Raw genomic sequence first — 23,341 nt, 5'->3', positions numbered from 1 at the left:
ACGGGGACACACACCCCGGGGCTCACCGTCTCCAGCAGGGGGCAGTGCACACACACACGGGGACGGGGACACACACCCCGGGGCTCACCGTCTCCAGCAGGGGGCAGTGCACACACACACGGGGACGGGGACACACACCCCAGGGCTCACCGTCTCCAGCAGGGGGCAGTGCACACACACAAGGGGACGGGGACACACACCCCGGGGCTCATCTCCTCCAGCAGGGGGCAGTGCACACACACACGGGGACGGGGACACACACCCCGGGACTCACCGTCTCCAGCAGGGGGCAGTGCACACACACACGGGGACGGGGACACACACCCCGGGGCTCACCGTCTCCAGCAGGGGGCAGTGCACACACACACGGGGACACACAGCCCGGGGCTCACCGTCTCCAGCAGGGGGCAGTGCACACACACACGGGGACGGGGACACACACCCCAGGGCTCACCGTCTCCAGCAGGGGCAGTGCACACACACACGGGGACGGGGACACACACCCCAGGGCTCACCGTCTCCAGCAGGGGGCAGTGCACACACACACGGGGATGGGGACACACACCCCGGGGCTCATCTCCTCCAGCAGGGGGCAGTGCACACACACACGGGGATGGGGACACACACCCCGGGGCTCACCGTCTCCAGCAGGGGGCAGTGCACACACACACGGGGATGGGGACACACACCCCGGGGCTCACCGTCTCCAGCAGGGGGCAGTGCACACGCACCCCAGGGCTCACCGTCTCCAGCAGGGGGCAGTGCACACACACACAGGGACGGGGACACACACCCCGGGGCTCACCGTCTCCAGCAGGGGGCAGTGCACGCCCCCCCCAAAGCCCCTCTCCCCCCGCCCCGCCCCGCAGCTCACCAGGATCATGTGGCCGGTGGAGATGTCCATGTTGGACTGCACTGGCTCCTCGCACCAGGACGGCGTGCTGCTGTGAGAACTGGGGCTGGCCTGGGGGGCGTCGCTGAACTGGGACGAGACGCTGCTGACCCGGGAGTTCTCTGCCGGGGCCGGGGGGGCTTCCGCGCGGCCAAAGAGCGACTTGGCGGCCATGTGCTGCCGGCACAGCTCCTGGGGGGCGGGGGCGAGACCAGTTGCCCCTCGGCACTGAGCCCGCAGCATCCCCCACCCCCCCCGCCCAGCCTGCCCCTCCGAGCCAAGCCCCGGCCGTTTCAGGCCCCGAGGACTCGGTCCCCGCTGTGTCCCCCCCCGCCCCCCCCGGCGCTGCCCGGGCCCTACCTGGTACTCGAAGGTGCTGTCCCCGGTGCCCTCGGGCCCCAGGGCCGCCAGCCGGTCCTTCTCGCGCTGCTTGGCGTGCTGCTGCAGGCAGGCGGCGATGCCGGCGGCGATGCCCACGCCCGCCACGCAGGCCAGGGCCAGGAAGGTGAGCAGCACCGAGTGGAAGGTGTCGCCGAAGTGCGAGGGGTGCGGGAACGGGGTGGCCTCATTGCGCTGGGGGCGGGGGGGCACCGTTAGCGCAGGGGGCCGGGGGTGACCGCGGGGCCCACCGGGCAGCAGTCAGCCCCTGCACCCTGCGCGGCGGGGGGGGACCCCCCGAGTCAGGAGACGCCCCGGGGCCAGACAGCGGGAGGAGGGCCCGGGCTCTGCAGAGAGCTCAGGGCCGAGAGCCAGCAAGGGCCCCCCGCAGCTTGCGGGTCTTGAGGCTGCATGCGCCAGCGGGGGAGGAGCAGGGCGGGGGAGCCCCGCCAGGAAGGGGGAGCCCCATTGTCCCTTCTGCTCCGGCCTGGGGAGGTAACCATGGGAACGGGCAGGAGCGCACACAGGCCGGCTCAGCGGGGCACCGGGGAGCAGGCTGGAGTTACCGTGGCAACGGCTCGATGCCAGCTGCAGCGATGCCCGGGGCCGAGGCGGGTGCGGCTGACGCTGGGGAGGGAGCCCCTCGCAGGGACGGCCCCCCCCTCCCGGCCCCGGCCCCGGCCCGGAGCACCCCTCCGGGGCACGAGAGCCCGCTGCCAGCAGATGGCCGCAGCTTGGAGTCACTCCGGGGCCGGGTGGGAGCCGGCGCCCCCCAGAGGGGACAGGTCCCTGCCCCATTCCCCGCCCCCCCTGAGCCAGCCAGGCCCCAGCCTGGGGCCGGGAGCCAGCGCCCCCGAGAGGGGACAGGTCCCTGCCCCATTCCCCGCCCCCCCTGAGCCAGCCAGGCCCCAGCCTGGGGCCGGGACCCAGCGCCCCCGAGGGGGGACAGGTCCCTGCCCCATTCCCCGCCCCCCCTGAGCCAGCCAGGCCCCAGCCTGGGGCCGGGAGCCAGCGCCCCCGAGGGGGGACAGGTCCCTGCCCCATTCCCCGCCCCCCCTGAGCCAGCCAGGCCCCAGCCTGGGGCCGGGAGCCAGCGCCCCCGAGGGGGGACAGGTCCCTGCCCCATTCCCCGCCCCCCCCGAGCCAGCCCCCGCATCCGCTCGGCTGTTTCTGTCTCAGGATTCAGGCCCAGCTGATCTGCCCTCCCAGGAGGCGGGGGTGGGGCAGGGTGGGGCAGCAGGAGGGCAGAGGGAGGACCCATGCTGCTGGGCTCCTCTCCCCTGACTCCCTGAGCTTCCAAGTCCCTCTTCTGAGGGCTCCCCCCTCAGCCCCTCCTGTCCACCTCCCCTGCCCACTGTCAGCCCCCAGCGAAATCCGAACCCAGCTCCCCTGCCTCATCACTGCCAGCAACCGCCCCCCTGCCCCCCTCAGGCTTGTGTCATCTGTGCCGAAGCGGGACTGTTCTTAATGTTTCCTCTGAATACTGTAGGGGTGCCTCAGTTTCCCCTGGGCAGTTCTTAAGTCTCTAGGGGGTGGGATAAGGAGGTGTCATTGTTGCAGAGCAAAGGGCCAGGGTACATAAATGTCCCACGCTCTGTCTCCTGACCACTGATGGCCTGGCCCTTCCCCCTCCAAGGTGAGAGCTAAAGGGTTGGAGAACAAAGGAATCCGGTGACCTCCTGGCCCGGGAAAGGAACAAAGCCCAGAGGAGGAGGGGCTGGAGAGAGTTTCAGTTTGGGGCTGGCTGGGGACATGGAGTGAAGGGCAGACGTGGTTGTCTGGCTCACTGCCCCCCAAAATGGACCCAGCTGAGGGGTCCTGTTCTCTGCACCTACAAGCTCTGTGTTAGACCATGTTCCTGTCGTCTAATAAACCTTCTGTTTTACTGGCTGGCTGAGAGTCCCGTCTGACTGCGGAGTTGTGGGGCAGGACCCTCTGGCTCCCCCAGGACCCCGCCTGGACGGACTCACTGTGGGAAGCGCCCGGAGGGGCAGAGGAGGCTGAATGCTCCGAGGTCAGACCCAGGAAGGTGGAGCCGGGTGAGCTGTGTGTCCTGCAGACAGGCTGCTCCCCGAGAGGAGACTCCCCCAGAGTCCTGCCCGGCTTCGTGGGGAGCAGCTCCAGAGCATCGCCCGCGTGACAGCATCACACCCTCCCCCCAACCCCCAAGGCCTCGCACATTGCTGTTCCTGCCCCACCTCAGTCACTGCAGCCCCCCTTTAATACACCCCAACCGCAGCCCCTGAGATATCTCCCTGGCCCTAGCACCCAGTCCAGGCTGCCTGTCCTCTCCGCAGCCTGGCATTGCTCCCGTCGCTGGCCCCACCCCACTGGGCCCAGTGGTGAGATGCCAGGTGTGCTGCCCCTGTGCCCAGACAGAGACCAGGCTCCCTGCAGGCAGGGCCCTGCAGCGAGCAATGGAGCGCCCAGCGAGAGGATTCACCCAGAGCTGCTCAGCCCTTGGCAACGAGCCGGCTCTCGTTCCCGGGGCACCATCACCGGAGCACCACAGTGCCCACTCTGGGGCCTTCCCCTCAGGCTGCGCTGGACAGTGGAGTCCCTGAGACCTGCCCCATTTGGGGAGCTGGGGTGATCCTCGGGCAGCTGATGCACTGCCAAGGTGACACTCCTTGGGGGAAGGGCCCTCTCCCCTCACACCACAGACCCCTTGACGGAGTGGGAATTTTTCATAATATTTTGTTTGAGGACTGTGCATGCCTCAGTTTCCCCTATGTGCTGCACAGTTAACTAGGTAGGGGAAAAGGCTGTCTGGAGTCTGGGCCCAGACCATGGCCTGGCCATTTGGTATCTATCCACTAATGCCGGGGGGCGGGGACTAGATGGAGAACAAAAGGACTAAAGAAGAGGGCCAGGTGACCACGTTCACCCAGAGACACGAAAAAGGAGGGCCCTTTGGGGCTGTTACGTATGGGCCTCTGGAAGCAGGATGCTCTTCCACGGGGACGGGAGAGGGGCTGGAGGGTTCTGGGCTCAGGCTGACCCAGCTGGACGCTGCTGTCACTGTGTTAACCTAAGGACTCTACACTGTGTCCAGACATCCAATAACCTTCCTGGTTGTAGCCCGCTGGCGGAGAGTCCCTGCAGAGTCAGGGAGGTGGGGGTGCTTTGCTCCCTCAGGGTGGGCAAGGCTCCCTCAGGTGTTCAACCCAGTAGACTTGCTGAGGGGAGCTCACGGTGTGACCCAGGGGTGCTGAAGGCTCCGACCCAGGAGGCGGGGAAGCCAAGGGGCTGACCCCAGTGAGTGTGACCCTCAGGGGCTGGTGCACTGCAGGGCTCCCACCACCGCTTCCCTAGGAGGGTGGGAGCTAGAGATCCCGATGTCCCACCTCCCACCAGCCAAGGGGCTCACACCCCATCCTCGGCACAGCCTGGGAGCCCTCCAAGCGGCACAGCCCCCAGGACCCAGCCAGGCCAGCTACCCCGCTGCACAAAGCAGGGACGCTCTAGGTCCAAACAGCTACACCCATGTCAGGGCGGGCAGGAGCAGCAGCCAGCTGTCCTGCAGCCTCCTCCAGGGGAGAGCACGGTGGTGTGTGAGCCACCGCCGTGTCATCCCCGGGAGTTGGACTGGATCCTGTTCCCAGCAGCCAGCAGGGACCACGAGATCAGCTGGCCTGAGCTCCTGGACAGCCCTGACCCAAGGATTCCCCCCCAGGCACCCCGTAGTGAGCCCAATAGCCTGGCTGGGGTAAAGCGGCTGCCAGGAAGGCACCAGGCCGGATGTGAAGCCACGGCGAGCTGGAGAAGCCCCCGCTGCCCATGGGAGTTTGTTAATCAGCCGCACTGTTAACAATGGGTGCCTAATTTCTAACCGGAAGTTGTCTGGCTTCAGCTTCTAGCCATTTGCTCTTGTTTGGCCTCTCTCTGGTCTCTGGGGTTCGCGACCCATTCTGTGCAGCTGTAACAGACGGGTTGTGCCAGGGACCCAGATTGAGCCAGGAGCGTCTTTAAAATCCGTGAAGGCAGAAGCTCCTTTCCCTGGGTTCGATGCCCCGGGTTTGTTGCTGGGCATCCCCACACCCAGGTAGTGGCTCTGGTTTGTTTCTCAGAGCACCTGTGAGGCAGGGATTGGTCAGGTTTGTTTCTCAGGGAGAAAGTCTGTATTAGTGTGAAGGTTCCTTCATGGGAAGGAAGCAGCAGGTGCTAACGGATTCGTTAATCTAGTGGAGCCGGGCAGAACAAAAGCCAACAGCTGGAAGCTGAAGCCAGACAAATTCCAAAGGGAAATGAGGTACAACCTGTTAACAGGGCAGGCGATTAACCACTGGACCAAGCGCCCAGGCCACCAGTGGCTTCATGTCCAGCTTCGCTGATGCTTTAGCCAAATCAGTGGCTGGGTAAAAGCAGTAAAGCAGGGCTGGCCCCACCGAGCCTCTAAGCCACGTCCCTCAACACCGTGCCCTGGCCACTCCGACGGATCACCCGCTGTGTGGACCTGGCCTGAGCCCACCGGCGCTCACGCGGGACCGGCGCCCACTCCAACTTCACAGTGTGGAAACAGGGGTAAAGGATTTAAACATAGGCCTCTTGGTTGTAAGAAACAGAGTAACTGTCATGGTAAGTCTTAGCCTAATATCGGGACCTGTAGAAGCAGGACTCACGTCAGAAGCGGGTGGGAAGATAGCAGAGTAAAGTCAGCATGACCCAGCCCTAAAATAGCAATGTTTTAAAAACAAAAGTAAAAAAATACAGGAAGGGGCAGGAGACTGGCCCTTATAACATAAACAAACTGCAAATGTTTTTAATTAATGCATGCCACTAAAACGTATAAATGCTTGTAAGATATTGCTTGTACTTTGAAGAAACCGAGGCAGAGATGCTCTCTGCCCGCTGTATTCTTCCCTTGCAATTGCTCGGATAAAGCGGTCTCTGATTTTGTTGCTTCCAGCCTGAGAATGGAGTCTGTTTTCTTCCACAACAGCAAGCCCCAGGCTGCAGGGCGCTAATCAGGGCCCTTCAGAAACAGCCGGAGCCACATGACGACAACACAGCCCTGAGCGCCAGGCCCTGGCCTCGCAAGGGCAGCACGGAGAGAGCACTCAGCAGGTGGCTGGCTCCATCCCAAAGGAGCCCCTGGGGCCACAGCCCCCAGCCCGGGGCCCCGGGCCAGGAGCGAGATGCAGGGCTGGCTCCAACCACTGACCACACTGACCAGGGCGAAACCCCACCCTGCAGGAATACAGACCCTGCCACCTGGTGCAGAACCGGGCGGGGCCCCTGCCACAGGGACCAGGCCACCCCCCCACACACACACTGCCACCAAGCAGAGCCAGGCCAGTCTCCCAGCCCCCTGTTCACCGCCCCCTGAGCAGAGCGCCACCTCGGCCCAACCCCTCCAGAGGGCACGAGGTGGGTCAGAAACTAACCCCAACCGCAAACAAGACCCACTGCTACGGCATCGCTCCCTTGGCACGACCCCAACCAGGGCGCAAACAGCCCTGCCCCAAAGCAGAATAAGCCCTGGTCTGAGACACTAACGTCCACATCAAAGGCTGCTTGAGATCCCCGCACAGCCCTGCCTGGCCCCAGTGATGCAGGCAGAGCTAGGCTGGGCCAGGGGCAAATTCGCACCACCCACAGAATCAGGGCCCAGGAACCAGGGGTCGGGAATGGGGGAGAGCCAGCAGGCCAGGAGGGGCTGGGGCTGGACAACACAGGAACAGGGCAAGGCCGCCTCGTCCCAGGGATGAGCAGACTGTCGAAAAGCCACAGGTAGAACCAGGCCTGGCAGAAGAGCAGTATCACACCATGGGGCAGGAATGGCCCCGGGGGCTCAAAGCCCACACCCAGGGGGAGGGAACCCCGACAGAGATGGGGTTCTGCCTCAGTGACACCTGGCAGCATGCAGGCAGCTGGCCATGGCAGGGAAGTTTCATTTTAATGTAACTGATCTGTGCCCCATGGGGTAGGTGCGGATCATCGACGTGTATCCCAAGTGCCAGTCTGCCCAGGCCACCCCCTTTGCCATGGCAGCCCCCCCCCCCCGTGCCTCATTTCAGGATATTCTGGCCATTGCTCCAAATCTCTGGCCCCAGGACAGGAGCCTGAGAACTCATCCAGCCCCATCTCCACCCCCACCATCCTGGTGCCCAGAGAGCAAATCCCCCAGGCCCCTCCTTTGAGCCCTCAGCCCACGTGGTGCCCGGTGCGGAGGGGAGCGGTGACGGCAGCCATTCCTCTGCAGGAGACGTCTCTGCGCTGAGATCAGCATCCCCCCAGAAACTGATTCTCCCCCACCCAGCTGGGACATGCACCTCGGCCCCTTCCCTCCCAGCATAAGCCAGGGGCGTTTCCCAGGGCAGGGGCTAGTGGACTCCGTAGTCCGTGCTGCCGCAAGGGAAATTGCCCCGTTCCCCAGAGAGTCAGAGGCTGGCTGGCTGTGCCAGTCACTGCACACACTGCCCCGAGTCCTGCCCCACTCCTCAAGGCTCTGCTGAGGCCAGCCCCCATCCTGTGGGATTTTCACCTCAATCAATGGGGGGGCAGGGCTAGAGCCCTGCTTCAGAGCATGGTGCCAAGCAGAGGGGCCCGGGGTACATCCCGGAGCTCAGCCAGGGCAGGGGGACTGGCTTCATGGCCATGGGACTGTGGGGCTCGCCCCAGCTTCACTTATGAGGGGGCATCTGTACTCCCCCACTCCCAACAGAGCTGAGGGAGGTTTGTGCTGAGAACCGCAAACTCGTGTCACTTATGTTCTAAGAGTGGGTGGGAACAGGGCCACGGGGGATGACGGGAAGAATGGCCCCCTGGAAGGGCACCAGCCCGGTACCCCAGAGACCTGGGCTCAAGTCCCAGCTCCCTGGCTCCAGCCTGTGCAATGGGGCGACAGTGCCGCCCCGCTGCTGGGGGCTGCCAGGCCCTGGCCCTTGGGGGGCCCTGCCCCATGCCAGTCAGGCCTCACCCCTGGGGGCTGGGGTTACCTGTATGCCAGCCCCCGTCGCTGGGGGCTGCCAGGCCCTGGCCCTTGGGGGGCCCTGCTCCATGCCAGCCCGGCCTCACCCCTGGGGGCTGGGGTTACCTGTATGCCAGCCCCCGTCGCTGGGGGTGCAAACAGCCCCATCGCAGTCACGAGCGGCTGGGGGTGGGAATTGGGGGCCTCGCGCTGGGGGTCACCGGGAGGGCCGGGGAAGCCAGGCAAGGCCCAGGGCTCCACGGGTTGCTGATGGAGACAGGCTGCCTCCATGGCCAGGGCACCCCCAGCTCAGCCCAAGCAGCCCCGCGCTCAGCCCCCCTACGAAGGGGGGCCCGGCTCAGCAGCAGGAAACCCCCTTTCACCTCCTGCTGGAGACCAGCACAAAGGGGCTGGTGAGTGGCCTGGCCCCCAGACATCCCCCACCCCTCTGCACGCTCAGGGGTGCTCCCAGCTCACACCACACCCCCCTCCCTCCGCCCCGCCCGGGGAGAGCTGGGGCTGGGCCACGGTGGGCAGGAGCCAGCTCCATGCCTCCGAATGCCCCACCAGGGGCTCAGCACCTGCTGCACCCCAACCCTGCCAGGCCTGCCTGGGACCAAGGCTCAACACCCGTTGTTAGGCAGGGATGTGGGAGCCAGGGCTGGATTCAGGCCATTCACAGTCCCAAAGCCTGCCCCCCTGCCCCACAGCTTGGCCATGGTTTAGGACCCCACCCCCTGCTGCACTCCAGGAGCCCCAGACCCAGAGATGGACAGGAAGAAGGTCTGATCTCCTGGCACTAAACCCTGAAGTGGAGGAGCTGGGGTCCCTGCACAGGCTGCTCCAGCCTGTGGAAACAGCCCCGGCCCCTGCCACACACCTGGCCCCGCAACCGCAGGAGACAGCCTGTCTCGGCCTCCCCGGGCCATGCTCTGGGACTGCTCCCTACGAAGCCAGGCAGGGCTCTGGGGGAGTCTCCTCTCGGGGAGCAGCCTGTCTGCAGGACACACAGCTCCCCCGGCTCCACCTTCCTGGGTCTGACCTCGGAGCCTTCAGCCTCCTCTGCCCCTCCGTGCGCTTCCCCCAGCCAGTCCGCCCAGGCGGGGTCCTGGGGGGGCCAGAGGGTCCTGCCCCCCAACTCCGCAGTCAGACGGGACTCTCAGCCAGCCAGTAACACAGAAGGTTTATTAGACGACAGGAACATGGTCTAACACAGAGCTTGTAGGTGCAGAGAACCGGACCCCTCAGCTGGGTCCATTCTGGGGGGCAGTGAGCCAGACAACCATGTCTGCCCTTCACTCCATGTTTCCAACCAGCCCCAAACAGAAACTCCCTCCAGCCCCCCCTCCTCTGGGCTTTGTCCCTTTCCCGGGCCAGGAGGCCACCTGGTCTCTGTTCTCCAACCCCTTCAGTTGGCCCCTTTGCAGAGGAGGGACCCAGGCCATCAGTGGCCAGGGTGTCGGCCATTCTCTGTGCAGACCCCATCACACTGGCCCTCTAGGGCTCTGCCACAATCACACCCCCCGATCCCCCCGCCTGGATACTTAAGAACTGCCTAGGGGAAACTGAGGCACCCCCACAGTATTCAGAGGAAACATTAAGAACAGTCCCGCTTCGTGTCACAGCCCCACGCCCTGCTGCACCAAGACTCAGCCTTACCCCTCCCCGCCCAAGATCCCAACCCCCAGGACGCTGGTACTGGGGCATGGCCATGCCCCCAGTCACTCAGCTGTTCAGTGGGGAGCCCGTCGTGCGTCTCCGGCAGGGTCGCTGCCTTACCTGCCCCACGCCCGTCTGCACAATCTTCAGCCCCAGGTCGGCCTCCAGCTCCGACTTCACCATCGCTGCAGAGAGCGGAGAGGTCGGGGGGAGCTCACGGGTCCAGCAGACGCAAGTGGGGTGAATCGCCGAGGGCCTGCCCCGGATCATGGGGGCATCGCCCTGCTTCCCAGCTCCCATCTGGGCGCAGGCCCGCCCCCCGCTGCCTGCCCTGCAGCGTGGGGCGCAGACCACAGCAGGCACTCACATCTGGGAGGGGCCGTGGGCGAAGGGATCAGTGAATCACTCGCCTCGGGGCCAGCCCCGCCCACCTGAGCCCCCCACTCCATGCACTGGGGCCCTGGCCTGTGCCCCACACAGCCGCCCCTCACCCAGGTGGTGCAGGCCTAGCCCCCAGAGCCCCCAGCCGCACCCCACTCACCGGCCTGATTGGTCACATCTGCCAGCGACAGGTTCTGGTGGTTCTGCCGGATCCGGAAGGTGAGAGCAGGGCCCACGACGCTGCAGGGAGCAGAGAGGCCTGGGTGTCACGAGCCAGGGAGGGGCCAGACCCCAGCCAAGGGGGCCATGCCCCCCACCCAGACCCCACCCCGGATCCCTGTGCCTGGCCTAACCGAGCCACGGAGTTTGGGGGCAGGGCAGCTGCTGACGTGTTGCAAAGAGGGGCCAGCAACTGCAGATGAACTGGGGTGAGACCTCAACCCCTTGGCCCCATGCTGCCCCCCACTGCACTCACCCCAAGCCAGCCCATCGCCCACGGTGCCCCTATCACCCCACCCCCTCCAGGGATGCCACACCCTTCCCAGGATGTATTGCTCTGCCCCCCCCCCCCACCCACACTGGACACTCTGCTGACGCCCCCTCTGGGGCGGCCCCTGGCCCCACCTGATGTTGATGAAGCTGGCCGTGGACAGGTGGACGTGCTCGGCCAGGATCTCCAGCAGCCGGACGCCGGCAGCGAGGCCCAGCGGTCTGGAGGGGAGCAGAGATGGGCACAGCTCACGGACGGGCTGGGAGCCCCAAGGAGACGCCACGCTCACAACCTCCCCCAGCACCCGAGGCGGGTCAAGGGCCCTGAGGGTGGCCAGCTGGGTGTCTGAGCAAGCCAGCAACGGGGGGTCCCAGCCCTGCCAGGCCCCCACCGTGCAGAGGAGCTGGAAGGAAGGGGCGTGGAGATGGGTCGGGGGCAGCTAGGCGGGCATGCCAGGCGGGCGGGGGTGCTTTCTCCATCTCCAGGGGGAGGGGAGGAGTCTGGTGCATGGACGTGTGAGCTGGGGGTTAGGAGCATTTACCCAGCTTGCATGCGTGGCCATCGTGTGCAGGGGCTGCCGGCCCGCACGTCGCACGGCCCCTGGGCTGCTCCCACCAGTCAGAACCAGGCGTTATCGCCGCCCGAGGAACAAGCTCCCCATACGCACCGCACCCTGCAGAGCCCCCCCGGGGGGCAGGACAAGGGGCCACGCCAGAACCCCGACAGTCAGAACCAGGTGCCACCCCCTGCCTGAGGAACAAGGTCCTGCCTGCAGGCACCCCGGAGAATCGTCCGCAGACCGGCCACCGGGGCGGGGGCCAGAGCCGGGAACGCTGCCCCCGCCCCCACGGCAACAGGCAGGGCAGCCACACAAGCCAGGAAGCCACATGCTCTGGCCCTTTCACCCCCCAGCCCAGCCCCCATCCGCAGCTCTCACTTCTGGTCGGTGACGATGTAGCCGTACTCCTCGGCGGGCCGGGGCTCCAGCGGCTCCCCCTTCCCGCCATGGCCCCTCGGCTCCGTGGAGCTCTTCTTCTCCACTGGGCCTGGCTTGTGGAGACGGAGCAAGTCGCCCGCGGCGGGGTCCCTGGGCGCAGCCTGCCCCGGGGCCTGCGGTTCAGCCTGGGACACCGCCGGAGGCCTGGCACTGCCCCACGCCGGGCCAGCCGCCTCCTCCCATCTCGGCCCCTCCGTCCAGGAGGAGGCGCTGGCTGGATTCTCAGGGGGAGGCACCGTGGAGGGGGGCGGCTCCGGCTCCTCTCCATGCTGCATTTCCCCTTCTGTCACCTGGGGCAGAGGGCGGCACGTTACCCACGGGGCAGCCGGGCCTGGCTCATGGCAGAGTCTGCCCCACCTGGGGAAATGGGGCCTCACAGCTCCAGTGACCTCCCCTCACCCAGCCCTTGGCCAGAATCCCAGTCTCCTCGTGACCTTGGCAAGACCTCTCAGAGGAGGCAGACAGCTCCGGCTGGGACAGGTGGCAGGAGATGCTGTGCAAGACTCACCCTGGAGTTTTGCTGTCGCCCTCGAATCTCAGCCTGCCGCTCCCCGTAACAGGGCTGCCAATAAATATTTGCAGATGGAGAGAGCACACTCGGGCTAGTTTGCTCTCAGCAAACCCATTCTGTTTGCACCCTGGGGCCCGGAGGCCCAGCCCCTGGGGCACTGGACTGTGAAGACCCCTCTGAAGAGCCAGCTGGTCCAAGGGAATGGAGGGCGGTACAGGACACACCTGTGGAAGGCTGCTTGGCCCAACCGGGAAGAAAATTAAGCTTGCCCACAAAAAGCTCTCCAACTGTCCGAGGAAGATGGACGATCCTGTTCAGGGATTCTATACTAGGAAGATCTACAAGGGCCAGGAGGACCACAGGACGATGTGCTGCCTTCCCGGAACCAGGCTGCAAGATGTCGCTAAGATCTGACAGGTTTCTGCAGTCAACGGGGACGGTCCGCTCTCATGACAGAGCTCGGTGGGATCTCACACAGATTACACAGGCCCTTCCAGTTCCCTGAAGAACATCCAAGCGATCTTCTCGGAGATCCTGCCTGTCCTACAAGCAAAGTAGGACAGAATAGAAGATTCTGGGGGTGAACTGCTGGCTAGGTGCTAGGAGACAGGGTTGCAGAGTTTGGCTGGCCTCCAGCTCCGCAGAAAGAGGGCCAATCTCTTTGGGGACAGGCTGGCTAGAGTAGTCAAGAAGGGATTAAACTAACAAGGGGAAGATGACAACGGGGAGGAAATGAGAACAGAGTTGTGATGCTGAGAACATCCTCGCCAAGACACCAGAGGACATGAAGAGCAGAAATTCTTTAACTGCCTGGACACCAAGGGTAGGAGCCTGGCGAACAAACCAGAGGAACTGAAATTGATCATTTGTGAGCATAAATTTGATCCAGTTGTTTTGACTGGCGGGAAGATTTGGGTGACTGGCATGGCAAAAAACAATGGTTACAACTGACTGAGGAAGGATCAAGTGGCCCAAAGGTGAGGGGGAGTGGCACTGTCAAAAATAGCATGACCTCTTTCCGATATCAAATGCTTATGGCTCAATAACCTAAGAGAGAAAGCACAAGATGGGGTGTTGGTTGGTGTCTGCTGCAGAGCCCCAGATCCCACTAGGGAACAGGGTGACTGGCTTCTCAGGCACCCAGTTAGGGAAGAGAGCCACATGATCATGGGGGGACTTCAGTCTGAAGGACACACACTGGTTGTCTCGTGCTGCCAGGACTAAAATATCCTCAGAACTTCTAAACATTACAGAATTTCCTAACTCAAGCCAGTGCTGAATCCAACATGGGGGAATTCTGCATTAGGCCTCACCCAGAGGGGCAAAGAGGAATGATCAAAGATATAAAAATTAGTTGCAGCTTAGGTACAAGTTAGGACTTGATCACATTTGTTACGTGCCAACAGAATAAAGTCGGAACCGGTAAAACATAGATACCCAGCGGTTTAACAAGGGACAATTTCATAAAGCTCAAAACAATTACGAGCCAAATCAGCTGGGAGAAAGAGTTCAAACAGAACAGTGTGAATGATAATTGTGAACGGTTTAAGAATGTTTTCCTAGATGCTCAAAAAGCTACAATTCAAGAAAGAAGACTGCACTGGTTAAAAAACCACCAACTTGGCTTACAGTGGAAGTGAAGGCAACTATTAAAAATATAAAACAGGGAAGAAAAGAGAAGTTGACACTAATGAACTATACATCAGAAGCTCGGCACTGTAGAAAATGAATAAGGGAAGCAAAAGGACACCATGAATAATGAGAGGTTTCAGAGTAACAGCCGTGTTAGTCTGTCTTCGCAAAAAGAACAGGAGGACTTGTGGCACCTTAGAGACTAACCAGTTTATTTGAGCATGAGCTTTCGTGAGCTACAGCTCACTTCATCGGATGCATACTGTGGAAAATACAGAAGATCTTTTTATACACACAGACCATGAAAAAAAATGTGTGTTTATCACTACAAAAGGTTCTCTCTCCCCCCACCCCACTTTCCTGCTGGTAATAGCTTGTCTAAGGTGATCACTCTCCTTACAATGTGTATGCACATTAGATCACCTTGTGATAAGTTATTATCAGCAGGAGAGTGGGGTGGGGGGAGAGAAAACCTTTTGTAGTGATAAACATACATTTTTTTCATGGTCGGTGTGTATAAAAACATCCTCTGTAGTTTCCACAGTATGCATCCGATGCAGTGGGCTGTAGCTCACGAAAGCTCATGCTCAAATAAATTGGTTAGTCTCTAAGGTGCCACAAGTCCTCCTTTTCTTTTTACCATGAATAATGTACATCCAGCAGAGTTAAGGATAATAAAGAGTTTAAGTATACTAGAAACAAAGGAATCCTAACAATTATATCTGTCCATTACTAAATGGAAGTGCTGGAATTGTCAATAATAATGCAGAAGAGGCAGAAGTTCAATACATTTTTGTTCTGTATTTGGGGGAGGGAAAATGATGTAGTCATATCACATGGTGATGAAATACTTTACATTCCAACACTAACTCAGGAGGATGTTAAACAGCAGCTAGTGAAGTCAGACATTTTTAAACTCAGCAGCTTTGGACAGTTTGCTTTCAAGAGTTTTAAAAGAGCTGGATGAGGAGCTCACTGAACCATTAATGTTGATTTTTCCATAACTCTTGGAACACCAGCGAAGTTCCAGCAGACTGGAAGAAAGCAAATGTGCCTCTATTTAAAAAGGGTAAGTGGGATGGCCCAGGTAATTATAGGCATGTGTGACGAAGTGGGACTGTTCTTAATGGTTCCTCTGAATAGTGTGGGGGTGCCTCAGTTTCCCCTATGCAGTTCTTAAGTATCTAGGTGGGGGGATAAGGGTGTATGATCGTTGCAGCGCCCTAGAGGGCAGGTGTGTGCAGGGGTCTGGACACAGAGAATGGCCGACACCCTGTTTCCTGGCAACTGATGGTCTGGGCCCTTCCCCCCTGCAAGGTGAGAGCTAAAGGGTTGGAGAACAAAGTAATCCGGTGACCTCCTGGCCCAGGAAAGGGACAAAACCCAGAGGAGGAGGGGCTGGAGGGAGTTTCAGTTTGGGGCTGGCTGGGGACATGGAGTGAAGGGCAGACGGGGTTGTCTGGCTCACTGCCCCGCAAAATGGACCCAGCTGAGGGGTCCTGTTCTCTGCACCTACAAGCTCTGTGTTAGACCATGTTCCTGTCGTCTAATAAACCTTCTGTTTTACTGGCTGTGGCTGAGAGTCCCGTCTGACTGCGGAGTTGGGGGGCAGGACCCTCTGGCTTCCCCAGGACCCCGCCTGGGCGGACTCGCTGTGGGAAGCGCACGGAGGGGCAGAGGAGGCTGAATGCTCCGAGGTCAAACCCAGGAAGGTGGAAGCCGGGTGAGCTGTGTGTCCTGCAGACAGGCTGCTCCCAGAGAGGAGACTCCCCCAGAGTCCTGCCTGGCTTCATGGGGAGCAGCCCCAGAGCATCGCCCCGGGACTCCGTGACAGCATGTCAGTCCAACATTAATCCCAGGAAAAATAATGGAGGAACAGCTGATAATGGGATTTGATTAATAAAGAATTGAAGGAGGGTAACAATGTAATTAATGCAAATCAGCGGAGCTTTATGGAAAATAGATCCTGTCAAACTAACTTGATATCTTTTTTGGTTGGTATTACAAGTGTGGTTGGAAAGGTAATACCATGGATGTAATCTACTTAGACTTCCGACTCGGTGCCGCAGGGCATTTTGATTAAGAAACGATAAGGATATAAAGTTAAGATGACCACACATTCAGTGATTAATAACTAGCTTATTGGTCTCAAAATATAACTGTAAATAGAGAATAGTCACTAAACGGGTGGGTTTCCAGAGGAGTCCTGCAGGGATCAGTTCTTGGCCCTGCGCTATTTAAGGTTTTTATCATTGACCTGGAAGAAAACATAAAATCCATCTCTAATAAAGTTTGCAGCAGACACAGAAATTGGGGGAAGTGGGAAATAACAAAGAGGACGGGTCACTGATGCAGAGTGATCTGATCACTTGGTAAACTGGGCTCAAGACAACAATACACATTTTAATAAGGCCAAAGGTGAAGTCAGATATCTAGGAAAAGAACGTCGGCCGTACTTACAGGATAGGGGATTCGATCCTGGGGGACAGGGACTCTGAAAAGGACTTGGAGTCACGGCGGATACTTAGCTGAACACGAGATCCCAGTGTGACCAACGCAGCCAAAAGAGCTAATGCGATCCTGGGCTGCATCAACAGGGGAATCCCGAGGAGAAGCAGGGAGGTGATTTTACCTCTGTATTGGGCACTGGTGCGACTGCTGCTGGAATCGTGTGTCCAGTTCTGGTGCCCACAGCTCAAGGAGGATGTTGATAAATTGGAGAGGGGGCAGAGAAGAACCACGAGAAGGATTAGAGGACTGGAAAACCTGCCTTCGAGCAACAGACTCATGGAGCAGAATCTACGTAGCTTAACAAAGAGAAGCTTCAGGGATGACGTGATCCCAGTCTGTAAGTACCTTCATGGGGAACAAATATTTGCTCACTGGCTTGTCTGCCTAGCAGCGGAAGATCTAACACAACCCAGCATCTGGAGGTTGAAGCTAGACACATGCAGACTGGCAGTCAGACCAGTGTTTAGAAGGAGGGTGATTAATCGCTGGAACAACTCACCAAGGGCCGGGGTGGATTGTCCATCACCAGCAGTTTCTGAATCCAGGATGGATGTTTTTCTAAGCCACCTGCTCTCGCTCAGACAGGCCTGAACTCAGGGCAGGGCTCAGGCTAGGTGGCCACAACGGTCTCTGCTGGCCTTCAGATGTCTGACTCTGTGAACCCTTCCTGACCACTGGGGGCTGTGGACGCTGTGATGAAGCGGGACTGTTCTTAATGTTTTCTCCGAATACTGTGGGGGTGCCTCAGTTTCCCCTATGCCTTTCTTAAGTATCTAGGTGGGGGGATCAGGGGGTGTGATTGTGGCAGAGCCCTAGAGGGCCAGTGTGATGGGGTCTGCACAGAGAATGGCCGACACCCTGTTCCCTGGCCACTGATGGCCTGGGCCCTTCCCCCCTGCAAAGGGGCCAACTGAAGGGGTTGGAGAACAAAGATCAGGTGGCCTCCTGGCCTGGGAAAGAGGCAAACCAAATGAGGGGCTGGAGAGTTTCAGTTTGGAGCTGGCTGGGGAAAGAGAGGGAGGCCCAGACCTCTGGTCTGGCCTCCCTGCCCCCAAGATGGACCTGACTGAGGGGTCCTGTTCTCTGCACCTACAAGCTCTGTGTTAGACCATGTTCCTATCGGCTAATAAACCTTCTGTTTCCCCGGCTGGCTGAGAGTCCCGTCTGACTACGGAGTTGGGGGGCAGGACCCTCTGGGCCCCCCCCCCCCAGGACCCCGCCTGGGTGGACTGGCTGTGGGAAGCACACGGAGGGGCAGAGGAGGCTGAATGCTCCGAGGTCAGACCCAGGAAGGTGGAGCCGGGTGAGCTGTGTGTCCTGCAGACAGGCTGCTCCCCGAGAGGAGACTTCCCCAGAGTCCTGCCTGGCTTCGTAGGGAGCAGTTCCAGAGCATCGCCATGACAGACCCCCCCAGCAACAGGCCTCTCGAGTCTCAGCACAGCCCTGGGAATGGGGCTGGGATGCTGCCCTGTGCGGCAGGGAATGGCCGGACTTACCCGCTTGGCCTCCGGAGCCTCCTGGCCAAAGCCACCTGCCGGGAGAGAAAAGGACATTTTGTGTTGGCACAACCAAGGCTCACGCACTGCTCCAGGCACAAAGAAAGCACCCGGGGTGCGGGGGGAGGAATCAGGCAGATTCGAGGATGGGGCAACGTACTCCCCCCCCTCCTGGGGGGAACCGGCAGCACATCCCACAGTAGATGTAGTGCTGGCATCTCTCACCTCTCTGCCCCCCGCCCCACTGCCCATCCTCCCGCCTGCCAAAGTCAGCCCCACTCACCGGGGTGCTGGAGCAGCTGCAGCAGGGTGGAGAGGCTGCCGAGCTGCTGGGGACTCAGGTCCTGCAGCCCCACCCCGTAGTCGGCCAGCACCGCCACCAGTCTCTGCAGGGCTGCATCTGCGGGAGGGAGACAGCGCTCGCTTTGGGATCCTGCCCACGGAGCAACAGGCAGCCCAGCGCCAGGCTCCTGCCAGCTGGCAGGGGGCTGGACTCAATGGAGGCGACAGGGAGGAGTAGGGAATGCCTGCTAGGTGAGAGAAATCGTGGCCTGGGTCGGGAGGGGACACCTCAGCCAAGTGTCTGCCCTCGCTGGGCCAGAGAGGTCAGGATCCGGGGGGGGGGGGGGGGGGAAGGGACAGGAGCCACCTGCTGGGGCAGGGCAGAGCCCCCACCCCAGGGCCCAGAGGAGGAAGGGGAGAGGGAGCTGCATGACTAAGGCTAAGATTTAGTCAAAGTCATGGACAGGTCTCATGCAATAAGCAAATAAGCAAAAAATTCATGCCAGTGACCTGTCCATAGCTTTTACTATAAATACTCGTTGACTAAAACTTAGCAGCTCCTGGGGCCACGGGGGTGCTGCTGCGCTGGGTTGCCGCAAGGGCTGATAGCTGGCCCCTGCTCGGAGGCGGGGGGGGGGAAGAGGCTGACTGTCCCCTGACACCCTGAGACCCCCAGGGGCTGCTGCTGCTCGGGCGGCCCTGGGGTCAGCTGCTTTGGCAGCTGCGGAAGTCATGGAGGCCCCGGAAAGTCACGGAATCTGTGACAGACTCGCAGCTTTATGCAAGAGCTGTTTAAGACTCGTAGTAATGGGGAACTTAACTACCCTGACATCTGCTGGAAAAATCACACAGCAAAACCCAACTGTGACAAATGGGAATATTTTATGAGCCTGATGTGTGCCTCAGTTTCCCCTATATTTCTCATGGCTACCCAGGGGGAGCGGGGTTGGGGAGGACTGTTTGTACTGAGACATAGGAGTGAATGGCGCCCAGCTCTTCTGAGCCGGGCTGAGTCACTGGAAAAGGACTGTCCAAAGCTGACCCCAAATCAATGGTGAATCTGAGAAGACAATGGCAAATCCAGTCACTGGGCCATTGACATCTAGCAACCACAAACCCAGGGGGAGACGGCGTGACACTGGCTGAACTGGTACCAGCTCACGGCAAGATCCCCATGGTTCAAATCCGTGGCTGGAACCGGCCTGGCTCCCCTGTGCATTAGTGCTGGTAAAACAGGCATTAGAAGCCTGAGGAGGGCGTTCTGCTTCGTGTTTATGGATTGCTGGCGAGTGGCTGCCAGCATCAATCTCACTTACCGCAAGTGCATCCCATACGGTGCGGTGGTAGTTAAGCATTTGTGTTGTGAGCCTGGGAGTGTGTCAATCACCAGCCAGGAGAGACAGTAACTCGTGCGAAGGGCCGGTCTCCGACAGCAGGTGTTAGGTCCTGCCACCAGGGAAGGCCCCTTGACGCCTGACGGACTATTGAGGGATGTGAAAGGACAAAAGCCTGTCGCTCTGCTCTTCCCTCCCACTGGGGACGAGTCGTGCAAGTGGATTCCTCCCCTCAGTTGAGTTGCCAGCTCAGAGCACATGGGAGGAAGGGAATAAAAGCCCCGCCCCAGGAGGAGCCGGATCTCTGGGCCGCTCGGACCCTGGGGGGCAAGGTTTCTAGGCATCAGCAAATGACCCCCAGCCACTTAGCTGGGGTTAGCACTGAAGGTCATACAGACCTTGCTTATTACCGCAGTTTCTATTACCTTTGGAAACTTAAGATGGTAACCATTGGTGTAGCTATGGTTACCTGCTTTAACCTTGTAAATAACACGTTTCCTTTGCCTGTTTAATAGATCAGTAGATCGCGTATTAGAGGCTTGGCTACAAGCATTGACTTTGGTGAGAGACCCCAGCTTAGTTGTGTGACAAAGTGTTTTCTTGGTTTTCCTGTGGGTTGCATGCAGAGGGGGTGGGACTCAGTTTCCCTGGGTGTTACGGGTTTAACGAGGGGATGGGAGAGGGAGTTTGTTGGGACACAGGGCCGGCGAGGGAACTTGGGACCCCGGCCAATGGCCTGGAGAACGGAGACCCCAGCGACTGGGGACCGGGAGGCCCAGCTCAGGAGTCCCAGCCGGGTCTGGCCAGCGGGAGGACAATGGGCTGAGAAGAGGGGACCCCGGTGACCTGACCAGCCAGGTCCAGCCAGAGGGGCCAGAGCACAGAAGCAGGGAGAGGGGGCCCAGGCGACCCTGTTTACCTGGAGAGAAGACAATGGATGGGGGCGGGCTTGGGGCTGGTGATCTCAGCTGCAAAGCAGGGGGGCTCTGGGCTGGAGGGAGGGGGCAGGCAGAACCCCCCTGGATGCAGGAGAGACTGGGATGTGCTGGGCTGAGGGAGGCCAGGCCGGAGGCTGGAGAGAGTTTCCTGTGCTGTGTTCAGATGCTCAAACCCTCCTGTGTTACGCCGGCTGAGAGTCACTCTGGTCTAGAGACCAAGGCGGGGCGGGGGGGGGGGGGGATTATTCCCTCTGGGAGTGCAGGTCCCAGGGGTCCAGAGCGACAGGGCCCATGGCAGAGACAGGTGTGCTAATGCTCAGAAAGGTGCGGTTCCAGGAGATGGAGGAGCTTAACCCCCGAGAGAGAGAGTGGCCTCTGAGAAGGGCTGTCGCACTGGCAGGGGTTCCCCCCAGGAACCGCACGGGGCCAAGAGTGGGCACGACCTGGGAATCCGTGACAAGTTGCACCTGAGATAAGTGACTGGTGCTTTGGGACTGGGTGTAGCAGGAATAGGGCTGCAATCCTTGGCGTCAGGGAGCATCTGGCACAGAGGTGAGGCAGACAGATGGAGGTACCCAAGCAGAATGGATCCCACGCCCCGTTTGGGCAGTGAGCATGCCCAAGGCGTTCACACTTAACTGGCTGGCGAACTCTCAGTATGGAACTCACAGCCAATGTGGGGTTTGTACCTGCCCTGAGGCTGGTCCCCACGCCCGAGTCACAGCAGGACAGCATGATGGATGGTTCCCCCCGCCCTCGGAGGAAGGCTGAGCACTAGGCCCCAGCTCGAGAACAGAGGACGGGCAAGGGGTGAGGGGGAGAAGAGCTGGCTGCTGGAGGATCAAGTAAGCAAGGTCGGGCAGAGCCAGAGAGGTGAACCTGGCGCTCACGACAGCTGGGCCAGGCTCTGGGCTGACCAGAAGGGAGGGGGAGGATGCTTTGACCGGCCTTTCCCTGACCCAACCGAAGGACATCCTGTGCTGTGTGCCAGTGAACGAAAACCCGACTGTTTCAACAGCGCTGTAGCCGCCAATGCTGGGTGAGGGGCATTAATCCCGGGGAGTCTTGCCTCGGTCTGTCTCAGCTGGATTTGCTGAACGGCACTCACGCTGCAAAGCAGGGGGGCTGGAGCCCCAGAGGTTCAGCCTCAGGTGGTGGTGAGGCCGCATGGCTTCCCCTGGAGGAAGAGTGAGACCCTTTCGGGGCCTGGCCCACCAACTGGTTCCTTCGAGAGACTGTTCCAAAGCTGGGGGCATAGCACCGATCGTGGGGATCCGGGACACCAACATTTCTAATAAATCCTTGGAATGTCTGGGGGACAACTTTTTGTTTCAGAAAGTGGAGGAAGTAACCCAGGGGACAGCCCTTGTAGAGTTGATTCTGGCCAACAGGGAGGAATTGGTAGCAAATCTGAAGGAGGAGGCAGTTTGGGTGACAGTGATCATGAAAGGAGAGATGTCATGATTCCGAGGAAAGGAGGAGAGAGAGCAGCAGAACGAGAACAATGGATTCCAGAAACCAGACGTGAACTAACGCAGAGAATGGGAGGTGAGGTCCATGGGCAGAGACTCTAAGGGGTTTAGGAGAGCTGGCAGTTTTCCCAGGAGACAATAGTCACGTTACAACTGCAGACGAGCCCGATGCAAAGGAAAGATGGGAAGAACTGTAAGAGGCCAATGTGACTCCCCCAGGAGCTCTTTAATGACCCGAAACTCAAAAAGGAATCTTACAAAAAGCGGAGACATGGATGAATTGCTCAGGAGGGGCACAAAGGAACAGCACAGTCTAGTAGGAGCAAAATCAGAAAGGCCAAGGCACAAAATGAGTTACAGATACCAAGGGACATAAAAGGCAACAAGAAGAGGTTCTTTAAATACATTAGGAGCAAGAGAAAGACAGAAGCAAGTGCAGGTCCTCTGCTTAGTGGGGAAGGAGAGCTAATACCGGATGACATCAAGACGAGCGCGGTGTTTAAGGCCTATTTGGGTTCAGTCTTCACTAGAAAGGTTCATGATGACCAGACACTCAACATATTTATCACTAACAGTGGAGAAGGAACAAGCCGAAATAGGGGACAAACTGGTTAAAGTCTATTTAGAGGAGTTGCATGTATTCAGGTTGGCAGGGCCTGAAGGCATTCATCCCAGGCTACTTAAGGGACTAGCTGAAGCCATCTCTGAACCCTTAGCAATTATCTTCAGGAACTCCTGGAGGACGGGTGAGGGCCCAGAGGACTGGAGAAGGGCAGACACAGCCCCTGTCTGTAAAATGGGGAACAAGGAGGACCCAGGGAATTTGATACCTGGAAAGATACTGGAACAAAATATTAACCAGTTTGTGAGCACCTTGAGGCTAACTGGTTTAGAAGGAATAGCCAGCATGGCTTTGCCAAGAACAAATCACGGCAAACCAACCGAACTTCCTCCTTTGACAGGGTCACTGGCCCAATGGCTGGGGGAAGCAGTGGACGGGATATATCTGGATGTCAGTAAGGCTTTTGGCACAGTCCCACGTGACATTCTCCTAAACAAACTAGGGCAATGTGGTCTGGATGAAATTACTATCCGGGGGGTGCACAACTGGCTGAAAGGCCATACCCTAAGAGTAGTTATCCAGGGTTCATTGTCAAACTGGGAGTGTGGATCTGGTGGGGTTCTGCAGGGGTCAGCCCTGGGCCTGGCACTATTCAATATTTTCAGTCATGAGGTGGATAATGGAGTGGAGAGGATGCTTATGAAATGTGCAGAGGACACCAAGCTGGGAGAGGTCACAAGCACTTTGGAGGCAGGATTAGAATCCAAAGCGACCTTGACATTGGAGAACTGGTCTGAAATCAACAAGACAAATTCAATAGAGACAAGAGCAAAGTACCACGTGTAGGGAGGAAAACTCAGCACAAACTGGGGACTAACTGGCTCAGTGATAGC

At 59.7% G+C, this 23,341-nt stretch overlaps 1 protein-coding gene across 2 annotated transcripts in view; it reads right to left on the bottom strand.

Annotated features, from left to right (window-relative positions):
- PTPRN (protein tyrosine phosphatase receptor type N) overlaps window positions 1-23,341 on the bottom strand; it is a 48,230-nt gene that overhangs the window by 7,723 nt on the left and 17,166 nt on the right. For both annotated transcript variants that reach the window (XM_084643399.1, XM_084643400.1), the window contains exons 7-14: window positions 18,144-18,260; window positions 17,861-17,895; window positions 11,651-12,000; window positions 10,848-10,934; window positions 10,384-10,463; window positions 9,963-10,027; window positions 1,253-1,465; window positions 875-1,084 (exon numbers count right to left, since the gene is read on the bottom strand). In XM_084643399.1, the coding sequence (XP_084499525.1) occupies window positions 875-1,084; window positions 1,253-1,465; window positions 9,963-10,027; window positions 10,384-10,463; window positions 10,848-10,934; window positions 11,651-12,000; window positions 17,861-17,895; window positions 18,144-18,260 (1,157 nt within the window). The remainder of the gene's footprint in view (window positions 1-874; window positions 1,085-1,252; window positions 1,466-9,962; window positions 10,028-10,383; window positions 10,464-10,847; window positions 10,935-11,650; window positions 12,001-17,860; window positions 17,896-18,143; window positions 18,261-23,341) is intronic.

This window comes from Lepidochelys olivacea (genome assembly GCF_965140295.1).
Source record: "Lepidochelys olivacea isolate rLepOli2 genome assembly, chromosome: 11".
Taxonomy (NCBI): domain Eukaryota; kingdom Metazoa; phylum Chordata; order Testudines; family Cheloniidae; genus Lepidochelys; species Lepidochelys olivacea.
This window is presented reverse-complemented; position numbering and strand designations above follow the sequence as displayed.